Consider the following 23,655-nt stretch of genomic DNA (forward strand, 5'->3'; position numbering starts at 1 on the left):
CGTGTGAGTACAGCGGTTAAGAGCACTGGACTCAAACTATGGTGTTTCTGATCAGCAGGGTGTGGATTTGAGTCCCAGTTGTGACACGTGTGTCCTTGAGCAAGACACTTAACCAATGCATCATTGCTTCGTCCTTCGGATGGAACGTAAAGCCGCTGGTCCCGTGTCTTGTGTAACGGACGTAAAATAACCCAGTGCACCTATCGAAAAGAGAAGGGGTTCGCTCCGGTGTTCCTGGTCTGATTGGCTGCATATTGCGCAACAACTCCTTGTATTAATCACCATTACATGGTGCTTACAAAGGAGTATGGTCTTATAATTCAAACGTATAGTCACACATGTATACCTTGCCCCTTGAGCGTCACTGAGTGATGGATTATGAGCGTTATGTAAGAAGCCACACAATAGTTACAACCTTGTGTAAATCTTCTTTGGGGAGAGTGTTGGCTCTGAAAATAGCTGTTGGTATAATACCATGCAATTGTCAGAAGCCCGGTTCATACTTCATGCGAATGCGAATGCGAAGCGAATTTGACGTGAATTTGCTCTCACAACCCTCTTTTCGCAGCGATATTCGCAAGTGAGTTACCGAAAGTTGAACTGCTGCGAATTTTTCGTTGCAAATTTGTGACGTCAACATTCGTATCGCATTCGCAGGAAGTATGAACCGGGCTTTAGTTCTCCTGAAGACGGGCTAAACAAGTTATGCTATATATTAGAAACAGCTCTTTCCAGAGTCAACACTCCTTTCTAAAGGAAATGTAGGATGTGCCTGAGTTCGCGGCTACGGCTACGGCTACGGCTACGGCTACGGCTACGGCTACGGCTAGATGTCCGCGTCATCATGCGTTGAGGTATAGGACATCCTCAGCAACATCTTTGGAAAGAGTCGTAGCTGTAGCAGCTAGTTCGGATACAGTCTTTTTATAAGTGATTTTACAAATATCAGTACAACTGCAAGTTTTCAGACTAACTTTTATTATTCACCGTGGCAATCTTCAAACTGCACTTTTCAATTTTATGACACCCATTTAAATCTGCTTTTTAATGACATAAATCGTGGCAAAGTGTTCAAACTTAAAGAACACACCTTCATGTTTTCCATGTTCAACAGTTCATTGCCGCATCATATTCTTTTCAAGCCTATAGTTTGTATCCTCTGTTATCAACAGCAGAAAGCCAAAATAGCAGCATCGGGAACAACATACCTTTACAATGCTGTCACCTTCTTGGTCATGTTCCCTGTATCCAATCACAGTAATGTATGCTAACTTTCATTAATTGATCCAGACTATTTGTCTAAAGCCGCTGTTTGGTTTACGGTGAGTTGGATTGGATGAAAAACAAAATGGCCGCACTATGAAAGGTCAATACAGACAAATAAGCCGACCAATACCACAGCTCCGAGTATAAAAAGGTTAAATGTCATGGCGCCTGCGCTGTTGCAGAGATTGTTGCGGCAACAGTGCTGGCTGAGAAAGCCTCCGTAACTGAGCTTGAAGCGGTCTAATTCGACGCAGTCGCCCTCTTGGAGAGTGTGGCAGTTTCGTGAGATAGTAGGAACATCGCCCTCTATAGTGTGTTTCTGAAAATGAAAGAGAGAACAAGAATTATATATTTTTTGGTTTGCTGTAACACCATGCATGGAGGAAGAGTGTGTGTGTCTACTTTTCAGGTAGATTTGTACCTTTAGAGAACTGTTTTGCTATGCTATACAATCGCGGCGTAGATTTTCGGGTTTTGGACGACTTCTCAGTTATAAAAAGGACTGCCGCTTTTTAACTTGTACCTATGGGCAGAAAGTGAACATCGGCTTACAGAACAAAAATGTTTAACATTAGACTGGTGCCCTGTAAAGACATGCAATAGTCTTACAGGCACAGTGATTGCATTGGATTCAATGATACATTGGATAAACGTGGTGTGATTGGTCCAAAGTGAATAGTTTGTCAGCTTGCACTTCCGATCGTCTGCAGGCACTGTGTGCATAATTGTTGTACATCAAGTAGCGTTGATTTATGTACTATGTACGTGTAAATGTGTAGGCCCCCTAGGTCAAAGGTACATGTTGCAACATCTGTCCAGCTGGTATCTGTCATTATTCACTAGCACTCAAAATGTGACGTTAGACGATCATGCTATGATAACGAGAGAACAAATTTGAAGATCAATTCTACTGTATCCAACAAACTAGTATCGATTGGTGACGTTCATTTTGTTTTAGTCGCAACACGAGTTAGTGACGAAGAGATATCTGTGGCACACAAACATCTGTCTCAAAAGGAGCTGTTTATAATCTAGACTGTGCTCCTGTCTTTATCCGCAAGCATAAAGACAGGTACCTGCTACAAAGATCCATTGATTCCATTTGATACAATGATTTGGATAAAACGTGCGGTGACTTTAGCTTTCCATAGATGCCCAAACAGTACACTCCTATCACGTCTGCGATAGAGTTTGACTGCGTATCTCTATGTTGAATGGATGTAGGTCGAAGGTGAATGTACAAGCCGGTCTGGAGGCAGGTCACTGGCGTTATTCACGAGCCTTGAAGTGTGACGTCAGATGTTCAGGCTATTTTAAATCCAGTTTCGTAGACGTGTACAGTCCCTCAGAGCCAGCATAATGAGACAGAAATGTTGCACCTCTAGATAGTGATTATTTTCGCTTTTTGATTATCCGCAGGCTTGTTCGCTGTGTAGTCTTATTTTCTATTGCCTATTCTTTGTATGTACTGTTTGCCTGGAAATAAATAAATAAATAAATAAATAGTGTTTCGCCAATTAAGACTAACTATACTACAAAGCACGTATGGCCTTAATGAAGCTGATAGTCAATGGCACACTAAAGAGTTTCTGTTATATTCGCCTTTATCCAGGAATTAATTGTCGTGTCCGAGGTGTGGCAGCTACGACTCGGCTTAAGAATTGCCGCGTCATCATGCAATGAAGCAAATTATGACGATCCTTACCAACACACTTAGCAATATCATAGCCGATAGCTATAACAGCCGCCACGGATACGTCTTTTTTTTCAAAGGTGAACCCTTACCATGAACTGACAAAAATGACATCTTAGTGTCGCACTCTATTGTGGAGCGCTTGAATTGAAATTCGCGTAAACTTATCGTGTGTCCATGAATGTAAATTATTTTGTTAAAATCATACACGGTGGTCATCTTCCCATGTCGTTTCGTGACCAAGCGGATAAGAACACCGGACTCAAGCTTTGGTGTTCCATATTAGAGGAGCGTGGATTGAGTCCCGGTCGCATTTCTTTTACTGCACTTTTTAATTGCCACCGTTGTAGTGCTTTTCAATTAGGATTTTTTTGTAATCGAGCCATAAAAGGGAATAGGCCTACTTAAAAGAAAATCATGAACATTTTCAGGGTGGCAAATTTTAACTGCAGAAAAAAATTGCGCCCGGTCGTAACACTTAATCAATTGGTGTGTCCTTTGGATGGGACGTAAAGCCGTTGGTCCCGTGTGCTGTGTAATGTACACGTAAATTAACCTTGCGCTCTTTTCGGTAAATAGACACTTGGTAATTACTCACAATAATTGTTGGCATAAAAACTTACTTGGTAAACGAGTAATGGGGAGAGGTTAATAGAACAAAACATTGTGATAAACGGCTCCCTCTGATGAAGTGACGTAGTTTTCGAGAAAGAAATAATTTTCCACGAATTTGATTTCGAGGCCTCAGATTGGATTTTGAGGTCTCGAAATCAAGCATCTGAAAGCACACAACTTCGTGTGACAAGGGTGTCTTTTTCTTACGTAGTTATCTCGCAACTTCGACGACCAATTGAGCTTAAATTTTCACAGGTTTGTTACAATGCATTATGTTAAGATACACCAAGTGAGAAGTCTGGTCTTTGACAATTACCAATAGTGTCCAGTGTCTTTAAGAGAACGCTCGCCCCGGCGTTAAGTGGCTCCACAATACCTTGTTATGGAAAGGGAAGGTCTCATACTTCAAAACTGTAGCTCCCCATACTCACCATCGCTATAAACAATATAGCACTTTGAGATGCCCATCGGTTGTGATGAAAAGCTATATAAGGACTCAGTGTTAATATTAAATCATGCCCCTACCGTTCAGTTATACTGAAGTTCATGAGCAGGAGAACTATAGTCAATTCAGCGATTTGTCAGGATTTTAAATCAAAATTTTAAAAACTTTTGGACTAAATTACGTCAACTTACCACACACAAGCCGTTGCATTTAATCTTCTTAATCCCATTATTGGCAAAAGGGTCCTTGCAATTCATCTCTCCCACGTCAACCCCTTGTGCGTACGAATGGGAGCAGTTGTAACACATTAGATCATTTGTCTTCTGAGCACCAACCACAGCAAAGCTGTACACTGCTGGGCAAAAAAAAAGGGAAGAAAAAACGTCGATGCAGTTGTCTTGCTTTGTCTTGCAAATGTTTGTTCAAAACAAGCCACAGAAGTAAAGTCAATAAACACTTTCAAAAGAATGGTAAAACCTATCTGAAAGCTCAGTGATTATTACGGTTTAATGTCAATCTCAAGTCAACAGTTCGTTGATTTGGACAGCGCCATCAAGTTTGTACGTATGTCACAGTAGTGGATTTTGTCCCCACGTGTGTGTACGTCTACCAAGCACCGGTTGCGAAGACCATGTAGGAAATGAAGTATGCTGGGGTTGGAAATGAACAAAAAATACTAGAGTGGCACTTGAACCCGTGAACTCCAGATTAACGTGCCGGCGCTCTACCAACTGAGCCATCTAGCTCTATGATGGCGGTGTCCCTATTATTTCAATATTTTTATTCAGGAGTGCCAGTCAGAACTTAGCCATACAACCTGTAACTTAAAGTAGCCAGCGATCACACCCAAGTTTACGAATTACGACACAACATTGGAAGTGGCAGCCAGCACCGTTTTTTCCTCAAATATCAGGTAAAATAAACCACAGTGGAAACTGACTGGGTATACTTCTAAATAATTTGAGGTTGAACAAAAACAGATTCGATAGGGCGGGATTTGAACCAACAACCTCCGAAGACGTGCTAAATTCTTTAACAATTTACCCATTCAGTCGTTGTGGTTCATTACTTGAAATGAAATATTAGCAACAATATAGCAAGAGTCATATTTTCTGCGAATGTAAATACGATACGAATTTTGACGTCACAAACTTGCAACGAATAATTCGGAAGAGTTGGAATGTGGTCAACTGCGAAACATTCACGGTGAAAATATGGCTGTGACGTCAATATTAGTATCACATTCACATTCGCGGGAAGTATGAACCGGGCTCTAGTGGAAACTTACCGGTGACAATCCAGACGAGGGCAAGTCGAGTCATGACGACAATGACGTCACACACTTTCCACGGGGCAATTAAACCTGGAAGGGACGAGTTTCGTGAGCAATGTTTATTGATATTCAATCTTCGGCATTGACAGGTGCAAGTTTGACAATTATAACAAACTTGTAGTAAAAAAACTTGAGATAACCAACTCACATTATAGTTGTATTGATTGTTATGGGTCGAACTTTGATAATACATCACCCGATATAATGAGTTTGTAATGTTAAAGGAGAGGTATACGTTTGGTGATCACTTTTAAAATTATAAACTTTTGGGTAGAAGCCTACACCAGCTTTCAAAAGTATAAAGCAAAAGCACTTAAAGAAACATTCAATTTTAGGAAGTAATGTGGTGTGTAAAGATATCAGTTTATATGCCTCAAAGTTCAAATCTGAGAAGCGTTTTACCGGTGTTTGAGCGTTTATTAAAACCCTGCAGCAAGGACTGACGCAAACTAAAACATTATTTCCGAATTCGCTTTGCATTTAGCATCCTTTTTTTCTTCTTCTTCTTTTTTACCTAAGTGTGTTGTTGACATCTCCAGGTATTGTCTTGTTTAATTTAATCATGTTTGCTTAGTTAGTCGAGTTTTATAATTTGGTTTTTGTCTACCATTAACACTTGACAGATCAATTTAGTACTTCAAATGATACTGTCAGAGTTTTGTCCTGCCCCTTCTAATCATACCACAATCCCATGTTGATTGACACCCCCTCTAGGACGTGTGGTATGGTCCAGCTTAGGATACCATGGCATATGACCTGTGTGTGCGATGTGGTTAAGACAATGGAAATATTAAAATATGTATGAGCTGACAACGTACCTAATTGCAGTTAAAGGTGTAAGAAGTGGTTTTGTCGCTTTGTTTGTAAATGTTGTTTTCTTCATTCTTTGATTGCGGGATCATTTGAAAATTGAAATGAATACGTCATTAACACGAATAAAGTCGACTCTCATTATAGCAGTTTCTGGGAATGGCCAGATTACGTATTTGAACGTTATACAGGGACAGCGAAACAAAGAAACTCAAAGCAGAAATGCGTTTCTTGACTTCAGAATGTACTGACAGAACCTCTTTACAAAGTAAAATCCAGACGAAGGTTTACTGTCTTCTATTAGGAGAATATTACAAAACAACATACATGCTTTAAATAAGGTGGCATCAAACGGAGTGGATCTTCAGTACAACAGAGTGCATTTTGACTGATACAAATAGGCCTACTTGACAAGTTTGGGTATACTTGCAAGGTACTCATGTACGTATACACTAGCCTATTAGGCTGTGTTTCGAATCCGAGCTCTGCAAAGTCGAACAATTTGGGTACAGCACATTTCGTTTAGACTCCAAAAGATCCTTTTTAATTTTGGGGTCAGGAAAAGTTTAGATTTTTTTTTTATCACAATCAGCAGCATCAGAAGTAGGAATTACACACCTTTGTCCGTTATTTACACAGATGTTCATTGTCCTGAGCAAGGGAGTGCTTCACCTGTTCGAGGACTCCCTAAGCGTGGAGGCTTCATTGATTCCAATTGAAATATTTCCCGTGAAAGCAAAGTTCATTTCGGGAAACAAATTCACTGGGGATTTCATCTGTACGCGACCAAAAGTGTTTGATGGGTTTTGCCAGGGTGGCCTTTGTATAAGGCGGTATATGGAATATCCCTGTGGTGACCGGCGATCGGTTTTTGTCGATCACGCCCGTCCCTGTTCACACTATCCTACAACGAATTCCTTAAAACCTTAAAGGCACTGGACACCTTTGGTAATTGTCAAAGACCAGTTTTCTTACTTGGTGTATATCAACATATGCATAAAATTACGAACCTGTGAACATTTGAACGAAGTTGGTCGTCGAATTTGCGCGAGAATAATGGAAGAAAAAACATCCTTGTCGCACAAGTTGTGTGCTTGAGATGCCTTGAATTCAATTGAACTCGAATTCAATTCAAATATTTTAGTGATATGAGAAATTACTACTATCTCAAAAATACGTTACTTCAGAGGGAGCCGTTTCTCACAATGTTTTATTCTATCAACAGCGTTCCATTGCTCGTTACCAAGTAAGTTTGTATGCTAACAGGTATTTTGAGTAACTACCGATAGTGTCACGTGCCTTTAAATCTATTGTCTTTTGTGTTGATGTTTTAGCCCCATCGACAACACCATGTTCGTTTCACACTTTCCCGGTGTTTGCTGCAATTTCCCGGGGTACAATGCAAACTAACGTAAGGAAGGAATGTTTAAATGCCGTACGAATGAATAACTTCTTCTCGTAATACCACATTCATGTTGTCTGATATATTTTTCTATTAACTCTGAGCTCTACACTGTTTAACAAACAAAAACGTGAAATTTAAGGCACTTTACCTGCCACCATAGCTGCCAAGTAAAGTGCCGTAAATTTCACGGTATAAGCTTTGCAAAATACCCCTTTAAGGCACAATTTACAAAACCTCCACTGTAAAATTTACGGTACTGTACCTGGCAGCTAGTGGCCAGGTAAAGTGCCGTAAATTTCACGGATATGTTTTACAGTGCAATGGGCAATCATTTAGCCCATAATAATTCTTCTTTGACCTTCATTCTATTCGTAGACCTCGCTAAAGTATGTCGGTCTAATAATCACATTTGCATCAGAACTATTAAAAACATATTATTAATAAAAACAAATAAAAACGGGGTTCTCTTGTTTAACCGTTCGCTGAGGAAGTGGAGGCTTTCTCGTGGCTGTAGCAGATGAAAAGCCAATAATATTATTTTAAGAGTTCCTCTGTTGTGAAGAGACTTGAAATGCACAAAAGAAGAAACAAATTGTACTTAAAAAAAAAACATTACTTCGTTAACCAGCGGCAGCATAAGCACCCAAATTAAAGTATACAAAATATATAAACAGAGTAATCAAAATCTTACCACGCCCGGCTGTACAAAAGGTTAACATTGCATCGCAAAATGTATCTCCAATAATTAATTTCAATGTGCTTCAACAACAAAAAACAACAGCAACTTAATAATCTAATTCCAAAACTGTAACCATTTGCTCACCTAATCCAGTTCCTTGCTTGAATTCAAGACGCCCTGTTTGCACAGTTCTCCCGTCGAGTGTATCTCTCCACAGCACGCACGAACTGCACGCAGACCCTCTCCTCTCCCTGGCAATTCAAATTCGTTGTGTGTGATTGGTTCTTAATAACGATGGTAGAGAGAGAAAAGGTGTGTAAAATCACGGACAGTCTTTTGTATTACCTGTGAGAATTTCCCTTGGGTTATACGAGCAACAGAGACAGCCGTAGAATCCAGGATATATATTTTCTTCAAAGACGTTCTTATTACTGTCATATGGCTGCTTATGATAACAATACTTATGGATTTTCAATGGGATTTTCAAGCCATGTATGGCTCCTAGCTCTCAGGGCGACTATTGGTCGTCGTTTTAAAGACGGTGGACACTTTTGGTTTTCGACAAAGAAGTAATTTTCCACGAATTTGATTTCGAGACCTCAGATTTAGAACTTGAGGTCTCCAAATCAAGCATCTGGAAGCACACACCTTCGTGTGACAAGGGTGTTTTTTTCTTCCATTATTATCTCGCAACTTCGACGACCGATTTGAGCTCAAATTTTCACAGGTTTGTTATTTTATGCATATGTTGAGATACACCAAGTGAGAAGACTGGTCTTTTAACAACTACCAATAGTGTCCATTGTCTTTAAGTTACAAATGTGTCCAAAACACAACATTTTACTTTTTTTTCTTTCTTTTTTTTCTTTTTTTTTCTTATGTAATTACTTTTACCGTTTTCACCGAGTTTCATAATCAAAATAATACATAGAATTAGAAACTTTGCATGTGTTGGTTCTGGAAAAAAACAGAAAATCTTCGTTCGAAGGAAAACAATAATTTGCTCTAAAGGTCATCGATGACAAAGTGAGTTAAATAAGACTGCTCAAGTCTAGTGTCTGTTTGAATGTTAAGGCCCGTAGTAGTGGTGCAACTTCGGCCATATTTTCGAAACCACGGCTTCGGCTTTGGGTTCGGCTTCAGGCTCCGTTCTCTCGTCCAAAGCCCGAGCGCGTACACAAAACACGCGCAACTGTCAAAACAACCGCAGGGCCAAGCAAGCCCAGGCTAGCCTGGATTCGAAAATGGCAATTGAAAAAAATTGTAAATGTACATAATTCTTTGAATAACCTGGGCAATCTAGACTCGTGGACAAGTCGTTAGATGTATGTCGCAGTGATGACCCACAGGCATTTACGTGACTCTCGCTGCACTGTTGCTCCTGAAAGACTTCTGCTCCAGCGACTACGACCACAGTTAAAAGTGCCCATAGGGTGCACCCCACTACAATGTATTCAATAAACTCCCATAGCAGTGTGCTAAATGATCAATATTCAAAATACACGAGAAGAAAAAAAATAAGAATGTCTTACCGCTTTTCATAGGAAAGGGGGAATTATCCATTGACTCATGAACTCCACTGCTCAATTTAATTCCCATTGCATAATGAATTATTCTCCCTCCAAATAAAATACCCCAACATCAGCGAAATTTCCAATTAACGTCGACTGAGCATAAATCTTGAAAATGTCCTTACACCTCTTGGCAAATAGGACCATTTATTTCAGGGCCTATGTCATCCAAAATACCTCAAGCTGGAAGTCAACAACCCCAGGTCACAAGTGCAATTGTTTAACACTGTACGCATTTTATTTATAACTCGAATAAAAGTGATATTGTGTAAACATTTTGTCTGATTGAATCTTTTGAATCAACTTTCTGACACCGTTGTGCCAGTGCAATCGCACAATGTAAGTAAACAGTTAAAGCGTTTTGGAAGTTTCCACAAACAATACAACAATAAAAGCGATATAGAAAGGTTTGCGGTAACACCATGTAATAACTATCTCTAATGAGTTGGGGTGGTTCTGAAAAGAACCGTTGGTTTCAACTCAGAAAAAAACCAACTCAAACCAACGGTTCTTTTCAGAACCACCCCAACTCATTAGGGATAGTTATTACATGGCAGCAGCCTACACAAGTGGGGCTACCTTGCATCTCCGCTTTGTGATTGTGGAGAACCACAGACGATGCGCCACATGATAGATGACTGCACACTCTCTCACCTTGATGGTGGCATCAAAGCCCTTCACCTGGCTGAAGACCCAGCCGTAAACTGGATTATGGACTTCAAAACGAGATCTACATAGCATACGACATCATCATCATTACATGGTGTTACCGCAAACCTTTCTATATCGTATTTCCACCATGCAAAGTTTCAAATCCTACTTAACAATAAAAACGATAAATTAATCAACCAAAGTTATCTCAGTGCAAATAAACATGTCTTCATTTTAATTAGCACTCACAGGGAAAGAACAAGTATAATATTTACATTTATATACTTTTTTATACAGATGAGAAGTGTCACAAGGCACATGAGTTTGGCAGTAACAACCAAACCAAACACTAATGACTTTTATTTAAAGATATAAAAACTAGAAAATCTTTCAATATCTAGAATTTCATTTGAATTAATTGTTTCCTCTTTTGAGATGGTAAGAGATTATTTTGTGGCACACTTTTTTTCTTTAAACTAAACCCAACAAATCTGAATCGTTTTAAAAATGCAAAAAAAAACCATAAATTTTAACTCACTTTGGTGTGAAATCAACACCAGACCTTGTCCAAATGAAACAAATAAAATAGCCCCTAAACATCAATTGTATATGAATAACAAAATTATTTTTTATTTTTACATCAATAAATTAAAAATTGATTGACTCTAATCATTTACTATTTTCATACTGTGACATAATTTTTCACAATATTGCAAGTTTCTTAAAATTTTAAAACACTTTAAACCAAAACACGAGACAAAGATGTTGTGAGCTGAAACAAATCAAAAATTTTGAAAACCCTTTTCTTTTTTATTTAACTATTTAATGTCGTGATAGATTTTGTTTGTTGGTGTATCATGGACGAGCGATCTACTGCATCGACCTCGAGTTCTGGTGGCGCTTGAATGATAACAGTGTGGGTTCACATCCCGGTCATGACACTTGGGTCTCTGATGGGCAAGGCACTTACCATCATTGTTTCTTTTAATCCAGATGTATAAAAGGGAGACGGTTTTGTGTTTGAATAACCCCTTGGGCTTATTTCAGCAGCTTACGGTTGTATGCTCCCAGGGAATTGAGAAATAAAAGTGGAAATACACATTTTGTGGCATGCTGTGGCTGAGCGGTCTAGTTCACTGGACCCAAGCTCTGGTGTGGTCAGCAGCAGAGCATGGGCCCGATACCCGGTCATGACACTTGTGCCCTTGAGCAAGGCACTTAACCATAATTGCTTCATAAGTAGTCAGGAAGGTAGTGCATTCTGCTCTACCAACCAGACTCCTATAGTGGATGATACCATCCCCACACTCTTTCTGGACTGTGATGGGGGGAGGGGGGGGGGGTTAACCCTGTTTCAGCGCACTACCCGAGTGGCAGTTGATTTGGGTCTTTGAGAAAGGTCAGCCCAAATCAGTTGGATTTAGCCCTCTCCTTAAAGTGTGGCCGTCCCGCCTTGTGATGTTAGGGGATCCCTCAAATAGTTTGTTGTTTAAGATCATTTACCTTCACTAAGGAGAAAGATTGAAAGATTTAAAAAAAAACTACAGTGATTTCTTATTTCCATCAGTGACTCCCATCAGACACTACTTTCTATTCCCCCACCCACTAGCCCCCCCCCCTCCAAAAAAAAACTCTTCCAAATACCCCTTCTCTCATTCTGTCTAAACCTTGACCATAATTATTCTCTCATTGGAAACACACACAAAGATCGTTTATCTGTCCTTAAGGAGAATGATTTGTCTTTGATTTGCTCTGAGCACATCAAAGACAACTGCAGTGATGTTTTCTTTCCAATCAGTGAGTTCCATCAGACCCAAGTCACTGTAACCAAATTATTCCCTAAATCCCACTTCTACCCCCCCACCCCACCTCTGCTCTCTTTTTGTTTAAACCTCAGCCCTTATGTGTAGGTTGAAACACGTATAAAGATCATTCACTTTCCTTAAGGAGAATGGTTTACAGTGACGTTTTGTGTCCAAACAGTGACTTCAGCTAACACAAGTGACCGTATCCATTCACTAATTCCCCCTTCCCCCCCCCCTTCTCTTTCTGTTTAAACCTCATCCTCATGTGTAGGTGGAAACATACATAGACCATTTACGTTCCTTCATAAGAAAGGTTTGATTTGCTCTGAGCACAACTACATCAAGCACAAGTCAATGTAATTCAATCTCTAAATCCCCCTTTTCCCCCTCCATTCCTTTCTATCTTCCTGCTTCCTGTCTACTCCTCAGCTCCATCATCAGGGTGAAGGTACATGGAGGGGTCATTGATCTTTCTCAGTGATGCCGATTTGATTCGCTCTGAGCACATCGGACATGAATCCTCTGACTCCAGTAAACTGCAAGAAATAAATAATAATACAAAGTCTTATATAGCGCACGTATCTACCAAACAAGGTACTCAAGGCGCTGAGTATATAAAGACAGGTATATTATCAGGAAATATGCAAGACAGACTCCGCCTACCCCTTTTGTTACGTCAACCGAGGCAGACTTTGCCTTGATGCATAGAGTAAACACACAAAGTACATGCAAGTCCAAGTCATTGAGTTTGTACGTTTCTTGCATTTGTATTGCTGCTGGATGCAGCAAAACAACTAAAGATGGGGTCAGTCTGCATGGCTGTTCAGACTCACAAGAGCAATAGTGCCAGTAGTGGTCCGGTCCGACATCTTTTTCAGCACTGTGCAGCATTTTCTCTTAAATCATCGCGCCTCGATTGACGTCACGAACAGCGCCCTCTCGGGTCAGGGCCTACTCTTAAATTTGTAAATAAGATAAGAACTAATTTTTTAGAACCTTAGTTAACTGTTTATTCACATTCCACTCATCAAAACACATATATTAGTGACAAAAGCTTTATTTTGACAAAATACCACTTCCAGATGACTTTAAGTCAACCAACAAACTTATTTGTTAAGAATCTCATAAGTATTTGTAAGCACAGAACTTAAATAGTGAATAGACACGCAGTCTATGGAGAATACAACTATTGTAATAAACACAAAGATATTGACAAAATATGGAGCAGCCAGCAGTATGGCTAGAAGGCTCAGTTGGTGGTAGAGTGCTGGCAGTTAATCCAAAGGTCACAGGTTAAAGTCCCTCTCTCGTCAATTTTTCTTTTGCTCAGCCCAAAATTTGACTAAAATCTGTTCAAATAACTTTTCATACCTTGTGAATTCTGAATGAAGAGCAGGGAAGTCACAGTTTGGACAGGAGGCGAAATCATCTCTCACCATGTGTTGACCCTGAAGAAAAAAAACATCAGTTTATTTTTTGTGTTTAAAGACAGTGGACACTATTGGTAATTGTCAAAGACCAGTCTTCTCACCTAGTGTATCTCAACATATACATAAAATAATAACCTATGAAAATTTGCGCTCAATCGGTCGTCAACGTTGCGAGATAATAATGAAAGAAAAAACACCCTTGTCACACGAAGTTGTTTGCTTTCAGATGCTTAATTTCAAGACCTCAAATTCTAAATCTGAGGTCACTAAATCAAACTTGTAGAAAATTACTTCTTTCTCGTACACTATGTTACTTCAGAGGGAGCCATTTCTTACAAGATTTTATACTATCAACAGCTCCCCATTACCCGTTACCAAATTAGGTTTTATGCTAACAATTATTTTGAGTAATTACCAATTGTGTCCACTGCCTTTAACACCTGTTTCAGAGGAGCGCCGAACCAAATGTTTATATAAGTACATGAAAAGTTTGATGTCTGAAACAGTTAGGAGTGACTGGACGTGTAAGAAGTCAAAAGATCGACTGTAGCAGTCGCATGGAATCGCCCTGGATGCCTTGGTTTCAAACGTAGATCAGATCTACGGATCATAGTATGTATTTGCTTTTGTTGTCCCTTGCCCATCTCAGGGTATATTGTCAATGTTTTTTGTTTTGTACTGTTATGGCAAATAAAATAATAATAATAATAATAATAATTGTCATGAGCCATCGAGAAAGACTCACTAGGGTCGAAACATCAGGCCCATTATTCCATAGTAGGTCCTTTTGGTTGGTAAGCAGTTTGCAACAGCTAATTCTTATTTTCTCAACAATAAAATCACATTAAAACATTTTCTTACTTCTAAGGAAAAAATGTATACCGCATTCTAAACGAGAACTATATCTTTGAAATAAGGTACTCCTTTTTCAAGAAAACACGGCAGGCCTAATACTTCACGGAGGCAACAAAGGCGATTGCCTCCGTTGCCCCTGGTCATTGCCTTGGTGCCCTTGAAATGCTACAGTAAAAATTTACAATTTCCTCATAGGGTGCCCTTTACCCAGGAGAAAATGCCTTGGTGCCCTTGCCCTTTCATAAACGAAGCATACAGGCCTGACCATGTATACGAGGGTAGCCTGGCAATCATTAATACTCACTGTAACCACACAGTAGGGAATGTTGTTTTTACACTCAGGGCAGACAAGCTCAGTGTTTTCCAGGCTATATTGGCAATACGGACAAGGAGACGTGTCCTCATCCTGCTCTGATTTATCTGGTTTTCTAGAGGGAAGAAAGAAAGAGCTTACATGAAATACAAATGAAAGACTTTGTGTTTTATCTGGGGGTTTTTGATTTGGGGAAGTTAAATTAAAATAATTGAACAGTATAGAAAAATCTGTTTTATCTGATTTTCAAGTGGAGATAAATTAAAACAATATATCAAAACATATTTGATTTGGTATTTCAAACAAACATTTCACAGATGATGAGAAGGAGGAACAGCAATGAGTTTAATAGATGTTAAATTTGCATCTGGGATCAAGAATATTAACTATACCCCGAGTTCTGTGAAAACAAAATTAGAAGCAGTTTCAGCCATCCGGGGACTCTCGTGCGGGTGATCTCGTTTGTGTGACACTGCTCTAGATTTACAAAGGTCGTTGGTTTGAACCCCACCATCAGCATAATATGCCTGTGGGTTTTTTTTCACAGAACTTTTGAAAGTGCTGAGTATACACATCTGCGTAAGGGTAACCCAAACTAACAATCTTTTTTTTTCCTTTCTAACCTGACGATAGCTTCAATCTTCTTCTTATATTTGAGATCAATCTTATTTCGATACTCCGGCCGCATCAACATCGCCGCGTAACTAAACGAGGAATTCTTCAGCCCTGACCGGTGGCACTCGATCACCGTCGAGGTCAGGATGGGAACAATATCTGAAATAATACATCAAATAATAATAATAATAATTATTTTTCCTTTTAGCGTTTTACATAAAAATCTCAAAACGCTGTACAGTAAATCACAGCAAAATATCCAGTTAACCATTAAATCAGTAAACAAATAGTTCATTAATTATCATTATACATTTAAAATAGCATAAACACCATAAAAGTATAAACACAGTTTAAAAACATTATTTCTTCATGAAAGGGAACGGGCTTGTTTGACCACAAGAAGTTCGAAACACAAACAACAAGATCAAAGGTTGAAAGGGGAGAAAAAATAATAAGTTTGTTATTTTAAGAGACACCATTGCAAATACAAAAAATTTAAATACTTAAATTAAATTGTATGAAAAATGGTTTTGACTTACGAGCAGGAAACTTGCTGATGTTATTGGCGACTCTGATCAGCATCCTTGCTCCTTTCTTGTGATCACCCCGCTTCACATGAATCTGGTAATCAAGGAAGAAACACAAATCAGTATCTTGACAAACAGAACCGATATCAGGAAATAAATAGGCAAGGATTTGAACCCACATTCTTGGCCCAATTTCATAGAGCTGCTAAAGCAGAAAATACTGCTTAAAAATCCCTGCTTAGCAGTAATGAGCCGAATACCAGTCACAAATTGTACATGTGACACTGTATTTTGGCTGGTGACCTTATTCTGGTAATCATAATTTTTGATGTTAAAGCAACTATATGAAGGTAGGGCCTGTAGGCTACAGAGCTTGAGTCCACAACCCTAGACCACTCGACCATGACAGCAAACTATGGTGTTATACCTTGACCAAGATGTAGCTATGGAGGATCATGAGATTGGTCGCCATCTCGGTTGGGATCTTGATCTTTTGATTCTTCAGTTCACGGTACATGCTCAGAAGGACGTCGTGGGCGTTACGGTAATTACCTGATAACAAATCAACAAACAAAAATGTTAACTGTCATTGACAGAATATAATCACCGAGGTGAAAACTGGACTATTCCGTTTAAAGGGAAGGTAAACATTTGGTACTAACTCTTAAAACTAATGGCAATAGAAACCTTACGTTAAAAACCTGCAAAAGCTTTTAATAATGTAAAATTATTGTATACATTTATATTTGATAAAAGTAATCAAGCAGTTCCAAAATCTTCAGGTGAAAATAAAATAAAAAGAAAAACAGATTTCACTTAGTATTATCTGCAACAAAGCACAAAAGAGATACATTTTATTATAAGTTATCACACAAGCGCGAGTGGAATACGGAAAAAATATAGCGCTTCTGCGTCCCATATCCAACGAGGCCGAAGGCCGAGTTGGATATGGCACGCAGACGCGCTATATTTTTTTGTATTTCACGAGCGCGCGTGTGATAATGAATTTATCTTCCAGTCTCACTTGCAACGTGCAAAATTTAAAACTTCAGAGCGTTAGTTCACGCGCATAAAGTTTAGAGTGTAACTTTTGCACTGTCCGTATACGGAGCGTGACAAAATGACATTTCACAATACGCACTGTGTAATAAAAACAGAGGAAGTATGATATAAAACAGAGGTTGTAGCATACATGTTTTTATCCCCCTAGTAGTTCGATCATCTGATTGGTGGATTAGCGCGTACTGGAAGATAAAGGTTTTTAGATAACTCACAAAGAACATAGCAAAATAAAGGATGATGCAAAAAGCATGTTCTACCAATCAAATGTTATATAAATCCAAATGATTAAATCATTCAATAAGACATATTATTATTACTTTATTAACCTTTGATCGACCCCCACTTGGATCAGGCGTGATCTTTGGTCCCACCATGCAAAGTTTCAAATCCTACTTACCAGCTATCTGTTCTTCTCTTGCGATAATGATAGCTGTCCTGGCCGCCTCCCGGTGCTGCTTGAGGGCCATGTAGAGACGGAATAAGTACTTGGCATCCTTGGGCATCCCGTCCGTCTCTCCCATCAAGTAATCAATCAGCTGATGGGTTAACTGCTCATCCTTAGCGCGACCAACCTGGAAAGATATAAAGGTAGTAGTTAATACGACATGTAGTAACAAAAATAATCGTTTTTTAAATCACACTTTTCACTAGCGCAGGGCTTTTAAAAGCGCTCCAACATCATTACCCCTGGTCACTGGGCCTTTTAATTCATTCCTTTAGAACCATGTAAGCTCCCTGTGGAGTGGGGAGCCTGTGCAAAACTATGCGCTACTAAGCTAAATCAATCAAAAGAACCGATTCTGCCCTCACAGGTACCCGTTTACCCCTGTGTGGAGATAAGCAATTTTAGTGATAAGTGTCTTGCTTAGGGACACAAGTGTCAAGACCGGGACTCGAACCCACACTCTGCTAAACAAAAACACCAGTCAGTAGGACAGTTTTTCAGAACTGAGAAGTCTCCCGAATTCCAAAAAAATCTACTTTGCGGCAGTAGAGAAGTCACCCAAGTACAAACAAAATCTACTCCGCAGTGCCTTGAATCCCATAGATAAAGTTGTCCTTTCTAAGATGTGAGTAAGCATTACATATAAAATGTGGACATTAGGACAGAAGAGGTCAACACAAAGGCACGAAAAAAAGAATTATATAGAGACACCTGATTCTCTGATTCATGATTTAAAACGTACCGTCTCGATGGCCATCTCCACAGCCTGGTTGTCTTCATTCGTAGTGGGGCACCTCAAGAAGTGCTTGAGGGCGCGGCCGTACTGCTGGCACAGAAGGAAGAACTTCCCTGCCATGAGATGATTCTTCTCACTCTCAAAGTACAACGCGATGCTCTGGTAATCTTCCTGAGTGGCGTCTTCACCTGCCCAGAATAATAATGAAAACAATAATAATAATCCATATTAATTTTGGTTTTTACCCATAAACCGATGTTTGTTAGCACTGTATACTCAGTACTTTCCCGAGTCATGTGAACAAATATCACAGGCATGTTACTCGGGTGGGATTCGAACCCACCACCCTTGCGATTCTAGAGCAGTGTCTTACCAACTAGACTACCGAGGTTGCCCGGCAGCTAGAGGCAGTCCGAATCCTATGTTTTGGCAGCGGGTACCGCAACGATATAATAGATGTTAAATTTGCATCAGGGATAAAGAATATTAATTTTGGTTTTTACCCATACACCGATGTGTGTTAGCACTGTATACTCAGTACTTTCCCGAGTCATGTGAACAAATATCACAGGCATGTTACTCGGGTGGAATTCGAACCCACGACTCTTGCGATTCTAGAGCAGTGTCTTACCAACTAGACTACCGAGGTTGCCCGGCAGCTAGAGGCAGTCCGAATCCTATGTTTTGGCAGCGGGTACCGCAACGATATAATAGATGTTAAATTTGCATCGGGGATAAAGAATACTAATTTTGGTTTTTACCCATACACCGATGTGTGTTAGCACTGTATACTCAGTATATCGTTGCGGTACCCGCTGCCAAAACATAGGATTCGGACTGCCTCTAGCTGCCGGGCAACCTCGGTAGTCTAGTTGGTAAGACACTGCTCTAGAATCGCAAGGGTCGTGGGTTCGAATCCCACCCGGGTAACATGCCTGTGATATTTGTTCACATGACTCGGGAAAGTACTGAGTATACAGTGCTAACACACATCGGTGTATGGGTAAAAACCAAAATTAATATTCTTTATCCCTGATGCAAATTTAACATCTATTATATCGTTGCGGTACCCGCTGCCAAAACATAGGATTCGGACTGCCTCTAGCTGCCGGGCAACCTCGGTAGTCTAGTTGGTAAGACACTGCTCTAGAATCGCAAGGGTCGTGGGTTCGAATCCCACCCGAGTAACATGCCTGTGATATTTGTTCACATGACTCGGGAAAGTACTGAGTATACAGTGCTAACACACATCGGTGTATGGGTAAAAACCAAAATTAATATTCTTTATCCCCAATGCAAATTTAACATCTATAATAATAATCCAGAGACCAATCCAAGAACTGACTCCCGATCCTATAAGCTAAAGTAGTAGTCCCAGCCAATTTTCTATACCTTCCGCCCATTTATTTCCACATTCACATCACAGAGAGGCATCATCCTAAAAGCCGCGGCTTGTGGAAGATGTGCCCGTTACAAGATTACAGAACAAAACAGGATAAACAGCACTAAATAGACGAATAAATAAATACTAACTGCTACGGTAGATAACTACATAAAGGTTTAACCATGGTTAAACAACGTATATATAACTCTGAAGCAGAACATGTATGTGAAGTAAACAAACGGACAGCAATTAAACAAACAATACAAATTAGAAAACATAGACTTGATAGTTTTAAGATTCTAAAATGATTTTTTAATTATGTAACGTGACACATTAGAACCCCAGGTCAAAATTCCAGTTGAACCTAGTTATCTGGGGTCAACTGGTTCAACTGGATAGTGATCAAATTCGTCCATTTTCCATATTAACCAACTGGTTTGGACTAGGTTTAACTGTGTTCGACTAGGTTGAAATTATAAACCAGTTGGTCTCTGTCCATTTTCCATATCAAACCAACTGGTTTTAACTATGTTTAACTAGTTTATCAACTGGTTTCAACTAGTTCCAGTTAAACCCAGTTTAACTACATGTAGGTTCAACTGGAATTTCGACCTGGGACATCATGTGACCTGTACTCACCCTCGTTACCCTCTGTGTGATGTGTAACCATGGTGATGGAAATCACAATGATGATGATGATGATGACGATGATTATTGATGATGAGGGGGGAGGGATTGAGTCAAGTGCGATGTTAAGATGAAAGTAAAAAAACAAATAATCAATTAGTAATCAATTAAAATCTAAAAATGTTAACAATGGTGTACTGTAAGTTTGTTAGACATCAAATCTGAAGCCTCGTTCCAAAATCAAGAAATTAGTAAAAACAAAAAAAATAAAAAATTAAATCAGATATTGCCCAACATCACAAAGCCAGACAGCCAACTGTAAGGTGGAAGCTACTTAACCTAAATAACTTCTGAAAGTTTGCCACACATGAAATGGGACACCCCATGCCAAAATCAAGCACAGTACTGCAAATCAACTGCCACTAGGCGCACATTGCCAGCAACTCATGAGGCTGAAACAGGGTTACAGTCTGTAAGGATGTAGGCAGTGTTGCCAGAAGCACCGGTAAATTACAGGATTTGAATACACCACCCTAGACTACTCAGCCACGACGTACCACATTCCGTGGTAAGCAGAGCCATGAAATGAGAATGAGGTGAGCCATGAAATTGGGCCCGGATGAGAGAGTGAAGCCACATACCGATTATCTCAGCATAGATCTCCATTTGGTTGTGTTGTTGAGCAAGCTGGAACGCCTCGTCGTTGCACTTGGACATCACCAGGAACTGGATCGCTGAACCAAAGTCATTCAACTTCTGGAAAAACCTGTGGGAGTAGAATGGCAGAATTCCAGGTAAAAGGCAATCTATAGACCCTTTGTACATCGCTGAACACACCTCCGAACAATGCATGTCAACCAGTTCTGCCTTTTTGGTAGTTATTTCCTTTGTGTACATTTAGACTGCTAAAATGGTGGATATGGTGGGTCTGTGTAGGTGCATTGCGTGTTGTGCGCAGGGTCTATCGACTTCTTGCTCCAATGAATTTCTACTGACGACAATACACACCAATATCAGGCATGCAACTGCCCGTTGAAAAAAAAGGGGAAAAGTGCGGAGCGAGGCAGCCGAAAAGCCACGGGACATGACACCCACAATGGTACCCTAGAAAATGTTGAGGTTTATTATGCTCTGAGGTGCAAAAATCAAACAAAAAAAATCTTTAATTTTTTTAATATTTTTTTTTACGCGGAATTCCACGGAAACGCGTAAGAGTTGCATGCCTGCAATGTATTACACTGAATATGAAAGGGTATTTCGTGGGAGGTTAAAGCTCAGCAATTACCTGAGCCCTTGTTCTTTGTTACATTTTGTCTTGTTTGGTATAGGTTATTTGTTACAGGCTGTACAACTTCAACCTGTTTATGTGGGTTGTCTTAAGCCTTCAAGAAAGACTCTGCTAGGGTCGAAATGTCAGGCCATCAATTTTGTTTTGCATGTAAACCATGGGTCCTTTTGGTTAGCAGCAGTTTGCAACAGCTTAAAGTATTTTCTCATTTTGATCCTCTCTGTTGAAGTATCGCTTTGGTGATCCTCTTTACCTCCTTTATTCTTTTTTTACATTTTGTCTTCTTTGTCACATTTTGTTTTAACTTTTACCTGTTGATGTTTGTTGTGTTGTCATTTAGCCTTCGAGAAAGACTCTGCTAGGGTCGAAACATCAGACAATTTAAACTATTTGTTGCAATTAATGAGCTTCTTACCTAGCCACCATCTTGGCTCCTTCAACAGATCCAGTGTCTCTGACAATACGCACTGCCTCCTCTGGATTGCGCAGAAAGTCCAACTGGATTCTGAAAAACACAAAGAAATCTCAAAGGTTTATTTTTTATCCTTGCAAAAGGAGGATCAGGGTTGAATTACCAAGTAAGATGTGTATCTGCAATAACTAATTCCTAAACTGAGAAGTCTCCCGAAAAATCAGTATTGGGTAGTAGAATATAAAGCAAAACAAGTTCTCAAAAGAACATAATCTATCCAGCAAGTAGATTTACACATTGTGTTAACCGAAAACCAAATTTACCTTGATTCATTACCATGCAATGCCTCAAATCTCATATAATTCTAAAGAAGCTGAAAACAAAATTCTAAGGTCAATTTAAACAATAACTCCTTCCTCTTGCTCCAAGTGTGTACTAAGAGTTTGATCAAATTTAAGAAATAAAAAAGGAATTTAGAAGAGCATTTTTAGACCAGAAGGGCCATGTCAGACGAGGCAACTTACAGGCAACCAGTTCCAGGCAATCTCCTACCCGACGAGGCAACTTACAGGCAACCAGTTCCAGGCAATCTACTACCCGACGAGGCAACTTACAGGCAACCAGTTCCAGGCAATCTCCTACCCGACGAGGCAACTTACAGGCAACCAGTTCCAGGCAATCTCCTACCCGACGAGGCAACTTACAGGCAACCAGTTCCAGGCAATCTCCTACCCGACGAGGCAACTTACAGGCAACCAGTTCCAGGCATTCTCCTACCCGACGAGGCAACTTACAGGCAACCAGTTCCAGGCAATCTCCTACCCGACAAGGCAACTTACAGGCAACCAGTTCCAGGCAATCTCCTACCCGACAAGGCAACTTACAGGCAACCAGTTCCAGGCATTCTCCTACCCGACGAGGCAACTTACAGGCAACCAGTTCCAGGCAATCTCCTACCCGACAAGGCAACTTACAGGCAACCAGTTCCAGGCAATCTCCTACCCGACGAGGCAACTTACAGGCAACCAGTTCCAGGCAATCTCCTACCCGACGAGGCAACTTACAGGCAACCAGTTCCAGGCAATCTCCTACCCAACGAGGCAACTTACAGGCAACCAGTTCCAGGCAATCTACTACCCGACGAGGCAACTTACAGGCAACCAGTTCCAGGCAATCTCCTACCCAACGAGGCAACTTACAGGCAACCAGTTCCAGGCAATCTACTACCCGACGAGGCAACTTACAGGCAACCAGTTCCAGGCAATCTCCTACCCAACGAGGCAACTTACAGGCAACCAGTTCCAGGCAATCTCCTACCCGACGAGGCAACTTACAGGCAACCAGTTCCAGGCAATCTCCTACCCGACGAGGCAACTTACAGGCAACCAGTTCCAGGCAATCTCCTACCCGACAAGGCAACTTACAGGCAACCAGTTCCAGGCAATCTCCTACCCGACGAGTCAACTTACAGGCAACCAGTTCCAGGCAATCTCCTACCCGACGAGGCAACTTACAGGCAACCAGTTCCAGGCAATCTCCTACCCGACGAGACAACTTACAGGCAACCAGTTCCAGGCAATCTCCTACCCGACGAGGCAACTTACAGGCAACCAGTTCCAGGCAATCTCCTACCTGACGAGGCAACTTACAGGCAACCAGTTCCAGGCAATCTCCTACCCGACTATACA

General features: G+C 40.3%; 2 protein-coding genes across 6 annotated transcripts in view; both read right to left on the bottom strand.

Annotated features, from left to right (window-relative positions):
- Window positions 1-607: 607 nt before the first annotated feature.
- LOC117293828 lies at window positions 608-8,740 on the bottom strand. Of its 3 annotated transcripts, none has more exons than XM_033776283.1 (4): window positions 8,592-8,740; window positions 5,308-5,382; window positions 4,211-4,374; window positions 608-1,585 (listed from the first exon to the last, which is right to left on the bottom strand). In XM_033776283.1, exons 2-4 carry the CDS (start codon window positions 5,339-5,341, stop codon window positions 1,358-1,360), a joined length of 426 nt encoding a protein of 141 aa, XP_033632174.1. In that variant the 5' UTR covers window positions 5,342-5,382; window positions 8,592-8,740; the 3' UTR covers window positions 608-1,357. The 3 variants fall into 3 exon arrangements, with proteins under 3 accessions (XP_033632174.1, XP_033632173.1, XP_033632175.1); XM_033776282.1 differs by having other exon boundaries at window positions 8,391-8,740; XM_033776284.1 differs by having other exon boundaries at window positions 4,211-4,371; window positions 8,391-8,737.
- A 1,936-nt stretch (window positions 8,741-10,676) lies between these two features.
- Window positions 10,677-23,655, bottom strand: part of LOC117293371 (WD repeat-containing protein 19-like) — a 51,493-nt gene continuing 38,514 nt past the window's right edge. For 2 of the 3 annotated variants that reach the window (XM_033775668.1, XM_033775670.1), the window contains exons 22-32: window positions 21,971-22,060; window positions 20,909-21,033; window positions 20,280-20,291; window positions 18,263-18,444; window positions 17,473-17,647; window positions 16,441-16,565; window positions 16,026-16,107; window positions 15,495-15,645; window positions 14,863-14,986; window positions 13,645-13,721; window positions 10,677-12,809 (exon numbers count right to left, since the gene is read on the bottom strand). In XM_033775668.1, coding sequence (XP_033631559.1) covers window positions 12,692-12,809; window positions 13,645-13,721; window positions 14,863-14,986; window positions 15,495-15,645; window positions 16,026-16,107; window positions 16,441-16,565; window positions 17,473-17,647; window positions 18,263-18,444; window positions 20,280-20,291; window positions 20,909-21,033; window positions 21,971-22,060 — 1,261 coding nt within the window. In that variant the 3' untranslated portion in view covers window positions 10,677-12,691. The remainder of the gene's footprint in view (window positions 12,810-13,644; window positions 13,722-14,862; window positions 14,987-15,494; window positions 15,646-16,025; window positions 16,108-16,440; window positions 16,566-17,472; window positions 17,648-18,262; window positions 18,445-20,279; window positions 20,292-20,908; window positions 21,034-21,970; window positions 22,061-23,655) is intronic. The other variant, XM_033775669.1, reaches the window with a different exon arrangement.

This window comes from Asterias rubens, chromosome 8, assembly GCF_902459465.1.
Source record: "Asterias rubens chromosome 8, eAstRub1.3, whole genome shotgun sequence".
Lineage (NCBI taxonomy): Eukaryota > Metazoa > Echinodermata > Asteroidea > Forcipulatida > Asteriidae > Asterias > Asterias rubens.